General features: G+C 42.0%; 1 protein-coding gene across 2 annotated transcripts in view; it reads left to right on the forward strand.

The window, feature by feature from the left end:
• Positions 1-760: 760 nt before the first annotated feature.
• The window catches only part of TMEM192 (transmembrane protein 192), a 31,590-nt gene continuing 19,105 nt past the window's right edge, over positions 761-13,245 (forward strand). For both annotated transcript variants that reach the window (XM_058720966.1, XM_058720964.1), the window contains exons 1-2: positions 761-918; positions 9,471-9,617. In XM_058720966.1, coding sequence (XP_058576949.1) covers positions 892-918; positions 9,471-9,617 — 174 coding nt within the window. In that variant the 5' untranslated portion in view covers positions 761-891. The remainder of the gene's footprint in view (positions 919-9,470; positions 9,618-13,245) is intronic.

The raw sequence follows: 13,245 nt of genomic DNA on the forward strand, positions 1-13,245 counted from the left end.
TACCTGGTTGGCTCAGTTGGTTGAGCATCTGACCCTTGATTTTGGCTCAGGTCGTTATCCCAGGGTCATGAGCATGGGGACAGCTTAAGATTCTCTCCCTGTATCCCTCTCCCCTGCTTGCACTTGTTCTCTTTCTAAAAATAAAATTTAAAGTTCTATTAAAAGTATGAAAGTGTGTATATCCTCCCTAGTAGGGTTAAATTAGGGAGCTGATATTAGCAGAAATTTTTACTTTCTTTACATTTTTACAACGATCATGTATTTTTAGAAAATTTCATTAAAGTTTTGTTTTTTATTCCATTAAAAAAAAAAAAGCCCTGAAAATTCTAAATGCTTCATTTCCTATAAGCGAAATCCGTAAATAAGTCATGTAAATTAGAATCTTTATTCTGTTCCTGTCATTCTGCTAGTGGAGTTTCCAGGTATAAATGGGAGCGATAGGATTCTATAGCTGTTTCTACTTATGCATAGAGCTGTGTCTGCAAACAAAATCTAAGGAAGACGATGAAAAATTAATATTTTTAAAAGAAGCAAGTGGCAGCCGAAAATAGTTAAATTCTTGGATTTGGAACACAACCTTCAATGCCCAAGTCTCCGGCCGACCTCAGCAGAGATCGCTGGAACTGGAAGGTAGGACCAGCCAAAGCGACCCACAGAGCTGGTTTCAGAGCGGGACACGCCCCTCCGCCTTGGCCAATCGGGAGAGAGAAGGCGGGGCTCGGGAGAGAGAAGGCGGGGCTCGGGACCCGCCGGAGGCGGAGCGGGAGTCAAAGGGGTGTGTCTGAAGTGGGGGCCGCTAAGTCCTAGAAGGTGGCAATTTTCCTGGGCCCGCGGCGCGCGGCGCAGGTGGAGAGGCCGGCTGGCCCGGACTTTGGCCTCGGGCTTCGGGAAATGGCGGCTGGGGGCAGAATGGAGGACGTGAGTGCACGGAAGTGGCGGGAGGCTGGCCCCGGAACCCCTTTCTTCCCTTGCTGGGCGCGCTGGGCGGAGACTGCGGAGGGAAGCCACCCTTACCCGGTGCGACCGCGGCCGGAGGAGGCGCTTCCTGCGCAGGGCTGGCCCGGGACTCGGGGTTCTGGGACAAGACACCCAGGGGGGCAGTGGGGTCCGCGACGCGCTGGCTCCAGGCTTACTTTTCCGAGTGGAGGCCGGGTGGGCTGCTGGGCAGGGGATGCGCGGATGCTGGCGCTCCCAGGCAGGCGCCCAACCCACGTGCGGCGCGCGTCTTTGATCCCGGAACTGGGAGCCTCACGTGATGCCCGTCTGGCCTGACAGCCGTCTCTGGGGTGCTCCTCTGAGCTGGGCCCCTTGGCTCCGCTCAGACGTATTGGGTCGCGGGGACGAATCTCCCTCCTCGTGGGTTCCCTGCCCTGGCTTTAGAGGGCTGTGAACGTGGAGCGGCTGCGACATGCAGGCCGGCTGCCAGTGTCTCAGGGGTCGACCTGTCACTGGCATCGTCCAGAACCCGCATTGGAGAAAAGCAGTGTCGTGATGTTTTGAATGTAACCGTGATAGGCAGAAAAAGATTTTTAAATCTCCTTGCTTGATGGATCCAAACCAGGTTACTAAAAAACTAGTCGCCTAGTCTACAGTCTGTAGAGTACGAAGTAAAATATTTGCATAAGTATATTGAAACATTTTTAGGGGAAACATGTAATTGTGCCCAGAATAACTGGCTGCCCCATTGTCAGGTAATAAAATTTTTATCCTTGAGAAATGCGAAGTTGAAAGAAATGCAAAGCACTAATTTGGATTAAGACATTAATAGGAATTATTACTGTGATCCTGTCAGTTCATTAGGGGCATCAGGCAAGACTCCTAACAGTTCCAGCCCTACATGAGCTTAGATTCTTGTGTAAATAGCAACAACAGTTAAGGTATCTTAACTAAAAACCAAACAATTTCTTTTTATTTTATTTTATTTTATTTCATTTCATTTTTTTTTTATTTTTTAAAATTTACATCCAAGTTAGCATATCGTGCAATAATGATTTCAGGGGTAGATTCCTTAATGCCTCTTACCCATTTAGCCCTTCCCACCACATACAACCCCTCTAGTAACCCTCTGTTTGTTCTCCATATTTAAGAGTCTCATGTTTTGTCCCCCTCCCTGTTTTTATATTATTTTTGCTTCCCTTCCCTTGTGTTCATCTGGTCTGTGTCTTAAAGTCCTCATATGAGTTAAGTCATATGATATTTGTCTTTCTCTGACTGACTAATTTCGCTTAGCATAATACCCTCCAGCTCCATCCACGGTAGTTGCAAATGGCAAGATTTCATTCTTTTTGATTGCTGAGTAATACAACATTGTGTGTGTGTGTGTATATATATATATATATGTATATATATATATATACACACCACATCTTCTTTATCCATTCATCCATCGATGGACATTTGGGCTCTTTCCATACTTTGCCTATTGTTGATAGTGCTGCTATAAACATGGGGGTGCATGCGTCCCTTCGAAACAGCACACCTGTATCCCTTGGATAAATACCTAGTAGTGCAATTGCTGGGTCGTAGGGTAGCTCCATTTTTAATTTTTTGAGGAACCTCCATAATGTTTTCCAGAGTGGCTGCACCAGTTTGCATTCCCACCAGCAGTGCAAAAGAGATCCTCTTTCTCCGCATCCTCACCAACATCTGTTGTTGCCTGAGTTGTTAATGTGAGCCATTCTGACAGGTGTGAGGTGGTATCTCATTGTGGTTTTGATTTGTATTTCCCTGATGATGAGTGATGTTGAGCATTTTTTCATGTGTTGGTTGGCCATCTGGATGTCTTCTTTGGAGAAGTGTCTATTTATGTCTTTTGCCCATTTCTTCACTGGATTATTTGTTTTTTGGGTGTTGAGTTTGAGAAGTTCTTTATAGATTTTGGATACTGATGCTTTATCTGATATGTCATTTGCAAATATCTTCTCCCATTTCATTGGTTGCCTTTTAGTTTTGCTGATTGTTTCCTTTGCTGTGCAGAAGCTTTTTATTTTGATGATGTCCCAATAGTTCATTTTTGCTTTTGTTTCCCTTGCCTTTGGAGACGTGTTGAGTAAGAAGTTACGGCCAAGATCAAAGAGGTTTCTGCCTGCTTTCTCCTTGAGGATTTTGATGGCTTCCTGTCTTACATTTAGGTCTTTCATCCTATTGAGTTTATTTTTGTGTATGTTGTAAGAAAGTGGTCCAGGTTCATTCTTCTGCAGGTCACTGCCCAGTTTTCCCAGGACCATTTGCTGAAGAGACTGTCTTTATTCCATTGGATATTCTTTCCTGCTTTGTCAAAGATTAGTTGGCCATACGTTTGTGGGTCCGTTTCTGAGTTCTCTATTCTATTCCATTGATCGGAGTGTCTGTTCTTGTGCCAGTACCATACTGTCTTGATAATTACAGCTTTGTAATACAGCTTGAAGTCCGGGATTGTGATGCCTCCTGCTTTGAAAACCAAACAGTTTCTAATGATAAGACTAAAACTTTATTTTTTTTTTCAGTTGAAAAAATGGAAAACTAACTGTAAGACATAGAAGTAGTTTTGACATTCATATACATTTAAAGAAAAATCATTGTTTCTGAATTTTTAAGGGTGAGATTCATGACCTGACAATGTATGGGAACAAAATCTGAGGAAAATGAGAGACTGTTAGGCAAATGTGTGCAGTAAATGCTTCTTGGTTGATTTTAACTTGCCCCAGGTTCTTGAATCTGTAGCTTTTCGCTTTGGGATGAGTACAATCCGAGAAATCTGTTTCATCAAACAATTGGAGATTGATGTTTCACCAACAGTTACATACGTAAATCCCTTTAGATCTGAGCAAGTTGCCTGTTTTTGGTATTTTGTGGATATGATTTCTACCATTCAGTAAGAAGCTAAAACTATGGTGTATGCTGTAGGACTAGACATTTAAGTGAGTTAGCAGAGGCAGAGGCTTTTTAGTTAGGGTTCATTGTTTGCAAGCTGTGAAACCAACTCTGGTAAATTTAAAGAAGTTAGGAATTTATTTGAAATGATACAGCGTGGATGAACCCTTAGGCCTCTGAAAGGACTTGAAACAAGGGCAGCTCAAAGGATCTAAGTGATGGGAGTCCTTTCAGGGTCAGCCCTGGACTGAATCTGCCCCACCATGGTCCCCCTTTGCTTTGTTGCTCATAGAATTGGATTGCCCAGCCCTCTTAGTTTCCACCTAGGCCAGAGGAGGGTGAAAAGTATTGAAGGATGTGCCCAGTGGGTCCCCAGAGGAAATTGAGTTATGGTCACAAAAGAAGAGGAAGGAGATCCGCATGGGCAAAAACAACAGATCTCTTGTACAGGTCATAAGTTACTAATAGTGTAAGTAAAGAAATTATTTGGATTCAGGAGTTGTCTTCCCTTTACCCTTCACATGCAGACGGGGAGGTGCCATCTGAGGGTGATAAGGTATTGTTTGTGTGGTTATATTACATTTCCTATAGAATCCACTGGACAGTTTATTTGATATAGCCACCAAGTACATTCTATTTACCGAACATCTATTAAGTGACATAGAGAAGAAACCGTATTCTAGTTTCCAACCCCAATGTAGTCAGGAGAAACAAAAGGTATACACATAAAAAAGGAAGTAATACAAGACAGCATAAGAAATAATCCAATTAATGTGAGCAGTACATTTTATAGCAATTATTAAATTTTTTTTAATGTTTTTATTTATTTTCTGAGAGACAGAGCGAGTGGGAGAGGGACAGAGAGAGAGAGGGAGACACAGAATCTGAAGCAGGCTCCAGGCACTGAGCTGTCAGCACAGAGCCGGATGCGGGTCTCAAACTCACTAACCGTGAGATCATGACCTCAGTCTAAGTTGGACGCTCAACTGACTGAGCCACCCAGGCACCCCAGCAATTTTAAAGTAGAAAGAAAACACTTGTCAGGACAAGTTTTATGGAGACCTTAAGTCTTGGTTGCACCTTGCAAGGTGAGTTGGATTCTGAAAACAATAAGAGAGGATGTTTGTGGGGCACTCCAGAAAGGTCATTTAGGGTAGAGGAGATGGTGCATGGAAGAAAGGGAGGTAAAGGAAAGACTTACCGTTAAGTCTTCAAGGCTAGCTTTGTATAAATTCCCAGGTCCCAAGTGTTCAAGTTGGGCAATCTTTCATTCATTCCACACACATACTGAGCACCTACTCTGCGTTAGGTGCTACGTACAAACAATATATACTGCAGAGTCTCTGCCCTAGTCAAGCACACTATTCCCACAGCTTTGATACCTTGTGGTTAGTATTATAAGTTAGCTGTAGGAACCACTATTCCTAGCCAGCATGGAGTAACAGGGCCTAGATTTATCCTTCTGCCTCAAACAACCAAAAAACTGTATACAATATATGAAACAACACTTTTTAAGATATTGAACATCAGGCAGTGAAGGAAAGTGTTTTCCAAGAGACAGGAAACAAAGTGAGTCGGGGGTGCCTGGGTGGCTCAGTCGGTTAAGCGTCTGATTCTTGATTTCAGCTCAGGTCATGATCTCACGGTTCGTGAGTTCGAACCCCGCATCAGGCTCTGTGCTGGCCGTGCAGAGCCTGCTTGAGATTCTCTCTCCCTCTCTCTCTCAAAATAAATAAGCTTAAAAAAAAATTTTTTTTAATTTAAAAAAACCAAAGTGAGTCATAGGATTGCCCCAGCCGACCACCTTGAGAGTCTGCAGGCTGTGATAGGAAAGAGCGCCCCAGCAGAGGTCAGCAGGCTCCCTGAATTGAGGAGATAGAGCTGAGAGCCTGGGGAGGCAGAGGCAACAAGGGTTCACACGGCGGTCCCTGGAGAGGAGAGAGCCGCACAGAGCGAGAACTGAAGATGTGCAGAGTCCCCCTTAGGTAGTCAGCAGGGTCTCGCTCAATACATGCCTGTGAGGACATTTCCCACAGCCTGGAAAAGAACCACCTGAAATGATTAGAAGAAACAGTACTTAGTGCTCACACAGGGCCCGGAATAGTGCCTGTTCCGCCAGTCAGACTGGAAACCCCATAATTCACAGGGTATTAGGTGCTCAGAAAGGTCTTGCCTTCATAGTGGGGAAAAATTAGCCTTAGACTAAACACAGCTATGGTCCAACCTAATAATAAGTCTTAAAAGCAAGTGCAAAAAGATCAAACTGTTTCTGAGTAACTTAACTGCATTCCAGAACAAAGCTCAAGGATATTTATAGGAATACAAAACTGTCCTGCACCCAAAGAGATAAATTGGGAAGTCTGGCATCTGATCCCAAATTACTAGGCATTGGTAATTATGTCACATAATGAAGGTGTTAACTAATGCTTCCGTGGTAATCATTTTGCAATACATAACTGCATCAAGGGGTGCCTGGCTGGCTCAGTCAGTAGAGCATGTGACTCTTGATCTCAGGGTCATGAGTTCAAGCCCCACATTGGGTGTGGAGCCTACTTAATTAAAAAAAAAAAAAAAGTATATCAAATTAACTCATGGTACACCTTAAACTTACACAATGCTATATGCCTATTATATCTCAATACAGTTGGAAAAACTATCAAGCATGCAAAAAGGCAGGAAAATATGACATATAAGGCAGTTGAAACTGATTCAGAAATGACATGCTAGAAATAGCAAACAGGGACATTAAAAAATTGTTATACCCGTTTTCTCTACATTCAAAAGGTTAAAAAGACATATGGAAGATAGAAAATAGACCCAAGCCAAACTTGGGGACATGAAAAGTAGAATATCAGATGAAAAGGGCAGTAGGAACAGTGTTGAAGCATCAGAGAAGCCAGTGATTTTGCTGAGACAAGCCTTGACACGTGGGCAAAAATAGGTAAAGGCCCAGGGACTGAAAGAGTTTTGTGAGAGATGGGAGCAAGGAGCAGTCGGCATCAGGGGGAAGAGAGAGAATGAGAGGCAAGTCCCAAAAACTAGCTTGGGAATGGGTTGGAAAAGAGAGAGCCAGTCTAAGAATTTGGCCTGTGTTCTGAGGATCATCGGGAGGGACTCAAGGTTTAGGGGAAAGAGACGTGTATGTTATTTTAGAGGATGTCCAGCTGCAGCAAGAGTTTGCTGAGGTCCGGAGACTGGAAGGCAAAGGCCATGAGAAACACTGGGGCCTGCACTGAATAGTGAGCACAGAGAGAAAAGAACAGACTTAGGATGGTAAAAGGAATACTATGTGGGGAAAAGCAAGGGAAAAGCGAGTTAGAGACAATAACGCCTGCTAGTTACTCACTGCTTAGTCTGTGCCTGCCAACGTTCTGGCACTTTTATGTATAGTAACTCATTTCATCTTCCCAAGAAAGCTATGAAGCAGGTGCTGTTATTATTCTCTTTTTTGGGATGAGGAAACTGAGGCATAGAAAGCTGAAGTAACTTGCTCACAGCTAGGAAGCAGTAGAACTTGTAGCTGAAGCCAGGCAGTTTGACTTAGGAGCTTGCCTTTGACCACAGTACGTTCTGCCTCTGCATCTGATCAGAGCTGATCCTCCCGCAGCTCCTGGTGACCTCTCCTGGTGAGCCCAGGTCTTTGATGATACCATAATTGAGTTAGGAACACTGCGAAGATAGGTTGGGACCAGTCATTCATTCATCGGGTGTTCTCTGGGTGCTAACCCTAAGTCACTGCCGGGTGCCAGGATTACAGAGACAAGGGATGGGGAGTTCGTGGGTCTCATGAAATGTACTGGGGACGGGTAAGGAATAAGACCGTCAAAGAATAGTATGATAGAGGAAGTGAGCACAAACTTGGGAAGACATGAAGGTGTGGCGCGATCCAGATGCTTGGATGCCTGAGAAGGCTGCCTGTGAGAATTGCCCCAGCGGGGCCTGGATGGATGCACAGACGTTAGCCCTGTGGAGCTAGGACATCTGCTGACTGAGAAAGAGCCAGAGGCAAAGGAATCTCAAAAAGAACAGAACTAATCAGAATCATACCATAAGTTACGGCAGACTGAACAGGAAGCTATCTAGGCACTGAATGAAAAAAAAATTGCAGAACAGCCTTGAACACCTGAGCTTGGAAATTGAGAAGCCCACCCCAGATCCGAGTTAGGCCCCAGATTATTATTTTTATCTTTGTAATCTAGTGCCCAGAAGGCATCCCTTATACCGTTCATCTGACTCTATCCCTTCCAAAGAGTCCTTATCCTCTGTTTCCAAATGCTGTTCTCAGGCTTCCCTTTTTCTGTTGAAACCTTTATTTCCATCTTATTTTATATTTCGTCCAATGAGCTCACTTACATTATCATTTCATCCTGTATGCCTTTATCCCTAACCTCCCCAATGAAAATGTTATCTTTTGGACAGGGACTGTGTTTTATGTTTTTTAATCTTAGAGTGCCTTATGTACGATAGTTTTCGGTTAGGGCCTGAGATTAAAAGATTGTCGTATGCACCGGAGACCTGGTAGTACTGTTCCTGTACCGCCAATACCTTTCAATAAGACCGACTGAAGTTGTAGGTTGTAGCTCAACCCCATCAGCTACTTCAGTGCCATTGCCACTAGTTGTTTTCATTGAGAATCTGATATCTATAAACTGAAGTCTCCTCAAAGATCTAGCAGGATGATGCTTCCTTCTCTAAAATGTTTCAATCATAACTAAAAGTCCAATAAAGCCTCCACTAGCTTTCCAAATTTTTGTGGAACACCAGGATGTAGTTTAAGAATTGCAGCCACACACGGGGCGCCTGGGTGGTTCAGTTGGTTAAGCATCCGACTTTTGATTTCGGCTCAGGTCATGAGCTCACGGTTCCTGGGTTCGAGCGCCACATTGAGCTCTGCACTGTCAGTGCCTCTGCTTGGGATTCTCTCTTTCCCTTGATCTCTGCCCCTCCCCTGCTTGTTCTCCCTCTCTCGCAACATAAACTTTAAAAAAAAAAAAAACCCAAAAACTGAAAAAAAAAAAGAACTGCAACCATATGTAATTATTTCATCAATAATGTGAATGATGTTAGATAAATCAATACCTAAGTTTTGAGGGCTTAAAGAAAAAATGTTTGCTTTAATCTCATTCTGTATTATCTCATTTGAAGATAACTGAAGTTAAGATTTCCTGTACCCATTTTAATACTTGCTTCACCAATTTGTGTATAGTAGTTGTCTAGAAGTTTATGGTCTTTTTAAATTAGCTCTAGGTAGGGAGTCGATTTTTCTTGCTTCTAACTTGTATAATGGTTTTTTAAAGCTTTATGGTTTATTTTTTTAATTTTTTTTTTTTTAACATTTATTCATTTTTGAGAGATAGAGACAGAGCGCAAGTAGGGCTGGGGCAGAGAGAGAGGGATTCACAGAATCTGAAGCAGCCTCCAGGCTCCGAGCTGTCAGCACAGAGCCCAATGTGGGGTTTGGACTCATGAACCATGAGATCATGACCTGAGCCAAAGTCAGATTCTTAACCAACTGAGCCACCCAGGTGCCCCAAAGCTTTATAGTTTAGTAGATTTGTCTTAGAAACATAATCCAGAAAGTGGTGATTATAGTTTGCTTCTGTTTTTCTGTCCCTCAGGGCTCCTTGGATCTCACCCAAAGTATTGAAGATGACCCCCTTCTGGACACCCAGCATCTCCCACATCATTCATTACATGCTCATTTTAGACCCAGATTCCATCCTCTTCCTACGGTCATCATAGCAAATCTGCTCTCGTTAATACATGTAAGTTGGCTGGGACAAAGTAATCCATACAAAGGTGATGTTCTTAAATATATCTAGAAGCTCTTTAGAGGGCAGTTTGGCTACATGTACTGACATTTAAAATGTGCATACTTTTTGACTCATCTCTCTTCTTCAAAGAGTTTACTGTAGATGTATTTGCTCATGTGTCAGGAGATTGTTGATAATAGTACTCCTGTCCATGATATCAACTTACTGCCCCTACCACCACTCAGAGGACACTTTGTATGTCCCATCCATATGAAAGAATGCTCTGCAGTCTCTGAAAAAGAAACAGGATGGATGTGCATATATTAGACCAGCGTTCACAATTATATTATTGAGTGTTTGCAAACATAGGTTTACAACAGTGTGCACAGAATGTTCCTATTCACACATTTTAAAAGAGAATTCAGAGGGCTGGTGTGCATGTGTATTCCTGGCTAAAAACAGATTATTTCTAGATGCATTCACATGACTGTTTTAACACTAGTGGCCACTGAGGTGGAGGACTGAGGGCCTCATAGAAGGAATACCTGATATATTTTACTATCTGCCTTTTGTACTATTTGAATTTTTTCCCCCATATGCATGTATTTTTCAGTTACAAAAGAAAAAAGAGATGTAGATAAATCTATATATGTTGACAGAATCTTATCAATTTATCTACACGTAGGAAATAACGTTAAGCAGAGAAATCAAATTGCAGCAGAACAATAAGTACAGTGGTGCACCTTATTTTATATTATGATAAAATTATAAATGTCTGGGGATTTTTAAAAACACACGTGTTGCTACCAGTAGATAAATAAGTCCTGGAGATCTAAGGCATAGCACAGTGACCACAGCCAACCATACTGTGTGTATTGTAAACTTGAGAGTTGCCAAAGGTTACATATCTTAATTGTTCTCACCAAAGAAAGGAAATGATAATGATGTGAGGCGATAGAGGCGTTAGCTAACACCAAGGAGGTAATCATATAGCAATATATATTAATGTATTAAATCCACACGTTATAGGTGCACCTGGCTGGCTTAGTCGGAGGAACACGTGACTCTTGATCCCGGGGTTTGAGCCCCACGTTTGGTATAGAGATTACCCAAAAATAAAATAAAAACTTAAAAAAAAAAAACCCAAAACAAAGTGGTACTCCTTAAACTTACACAATCAGCATCACGTACCAAAAGGAACCCCTAAATGGACAAACAAACAAGGGAAAAAATCTCCATGTGTGAATGGTCTTGTTGTGGGCTTACTGATGTCTCTGCATCTACTCTGTTAAAAATCTCCATTTCAGTTGTCGAGATCTGAAGTGCGAGGGGACATAGTTATTCTTGGCTACAATGTGAGAAATCCAGAGGGCAAATTCTTAGCAGCCCAAGTGTTTATGGGGATGAATGTGGTTCATTGACTTGCTCAGCTGCTGCTCCAGTGACACGCACTGTGTAGCCTTGAATTAAGAACTGAATACCCTGACGGGGTGCTTGGGTGGCTCAGTCGGTTAAGCATCCGACTTCGGCTCAGGTCATGATCTCACAGTCTGTGAGTTCGAGCCCCGCGTCGGGCCCTGTGCTGACAGCTCGGAGCCTGGAGCCTGTTTCGGATTGTGTCTCCCTCTCTCTGACTCTCCCCCGTTCATGCTCTGTCTCTCTCTGTCTCAAAAATAAATACACATTAAAAAAAAAAATTTTAGAAAAAAGACCTGAATACCCTGAGGAGACAGATGTGTCCTTTCTCCTTGTGTAGATCTAGTAAGTGCAGTGTGGTTCTGCCATGGCTTCTGATCCCCAGATTATCAACTGAAGCACTTCTTTCCTGATGCCACCACGTGCAGAGGTGGCCTCCTGGTCCCTGCATCGTGGCCGGTTTTTCTTCTTCTTCTTCTTTTTTTTTTAATAATATACTCCTTAATTCATGTAACATACTCTTTATGTATACATACCCCCCACATACACACAAACATACACACATACCACTTAAAAAAAACCTTTTTATATTAAGTTGCCTGCCTATGATATTATGGGGTCGATTACCCTAGTTTTAGGACTAAGAAAATATCGTGTTAAAAAACAAACAAATACCAGCATTACCCTGATACCAAAACCAGATAAAGACACCACCAAAAAAGAGAACTACAGGCCAATATCTCTGAGGAACATAGATACAAAACTTCTCAACAAAATACTAGCAAACTGAATCCAACAATACACTAAAAAAATCATTCACCACAATCAAGTGGTATTTATTCCTGGGTTGCCAGGGTGGTTCAGTATTCCCAAATCAATCAATGTAATAGATTACGTCAATTTAAAAAAAGAACTATATGATCATTTCAATAATGCAGAAAAAGTATTTTGACAAAGTACAACATCCATTCATGATAAAAACCCTCAACAAATAGGTTTAGAGGGAATATACCTCAACATAATAAATGCCATATATGAAAAACCCACAGTGAACATCATCCTAAATGGGAAAACACTGAGCTTTTCCTGTACAGTCAAAGAACAATGTTGCCTGTGATACATTCACAGGGATGTCTATTCTTACCACTTTTATTCAACATAGTACTGGAAGTCCTAGTCACAGTAGTCAGATAACAAAAAGAAATAAAAGGCATCCAAATCAGCCAGGAAGAAGTCAAACTCACTATTTGCAGACAACATGACCCTATATATAGAAAACCCAGAAAACCTGAAAGACTCCACCAAAAAACTGCTAGAAACAATACACGAATTCAGTAGTGTCATGGGATATAAAATCAACATACCGGAATCTGTTGCATTTCTATACACCAATAATGAAGCAACAGAGACATTAAGGAATCAATCCCATTTACAATTGCACCAAAAATCGTAAGATACCTAAGAGTAAAGCTAACCAAAGAGGTGAAAGGGCTGTACTCTGAAAATGATAAAGCACTGATGAAAGAAATCAAAGGTGACACAAAGAAATGGAAAGACATTCAATGCTCATGGATTGGAAGAACAAATACTGTTAAAATGTCTATACTACCAAAAGCAAGTGGCACATTTAATGGAATCCCTATTGAAATACCAACAGCATTTTTCATAGAGCTAGAACAAACCTAAAATTTGTATGTAGCCACAAATGAGTTACCAAAGCAACCTTGAAAAAAAACAAAGCTGGAGGCATCAAAATTCTGAACTTCAGATTATAGTACAAAGCTGTAGTAATCAAAACCATATGGAACTGGGGGCGCCTAGGTGGCTCAGTCGGTTGAGCGTCCGACTTCAGCTCAGGTCATGATCTTGCGGTCTGTGAGTTCGAGCCCCGCGTCGGGCTCTGTGCTGACAGCTCAGAGCCTGGAGCCCGTTTCGGATTCTGTGTCTCCCTCTCTCTCTGACCCTTCCCTGTTCATGCTCTGTCTCTCTCTGTCTCAAAAATAAAGAAACGTTAAAAAAAAAAAATTTAAAAAAAAAAAAAAAAAAAAAACCATATGGAACTGGCATAAAAATAGCACATAGATCAATAGATCAGAATAGAAAACCCAGAAATGAACCCACAATTATATGGTCAATTAACTTCAACAAAGTAAGAAAGAATATCCAATGGGAAAAAGACTGTCTCTTCAACAAATGGTATTGAGAAAACTGGACAGCAACATGC

This window comes from Neofelis nebulosa, chromosome 3, assembly GCF_028018385.1.
Source record: "Neofelis nebulosa isolate mNeoNeb1 chromosome 3, mNeoNeb1.pri, whole genome shotgun sequence".
In the NCBI taxonomy this organism is placed as follows: Eukaryota; Metazoa; Chordata; class Mammalia; order Carnivora; family Felidae; genus Neofelis; species Neofelis nebulosa.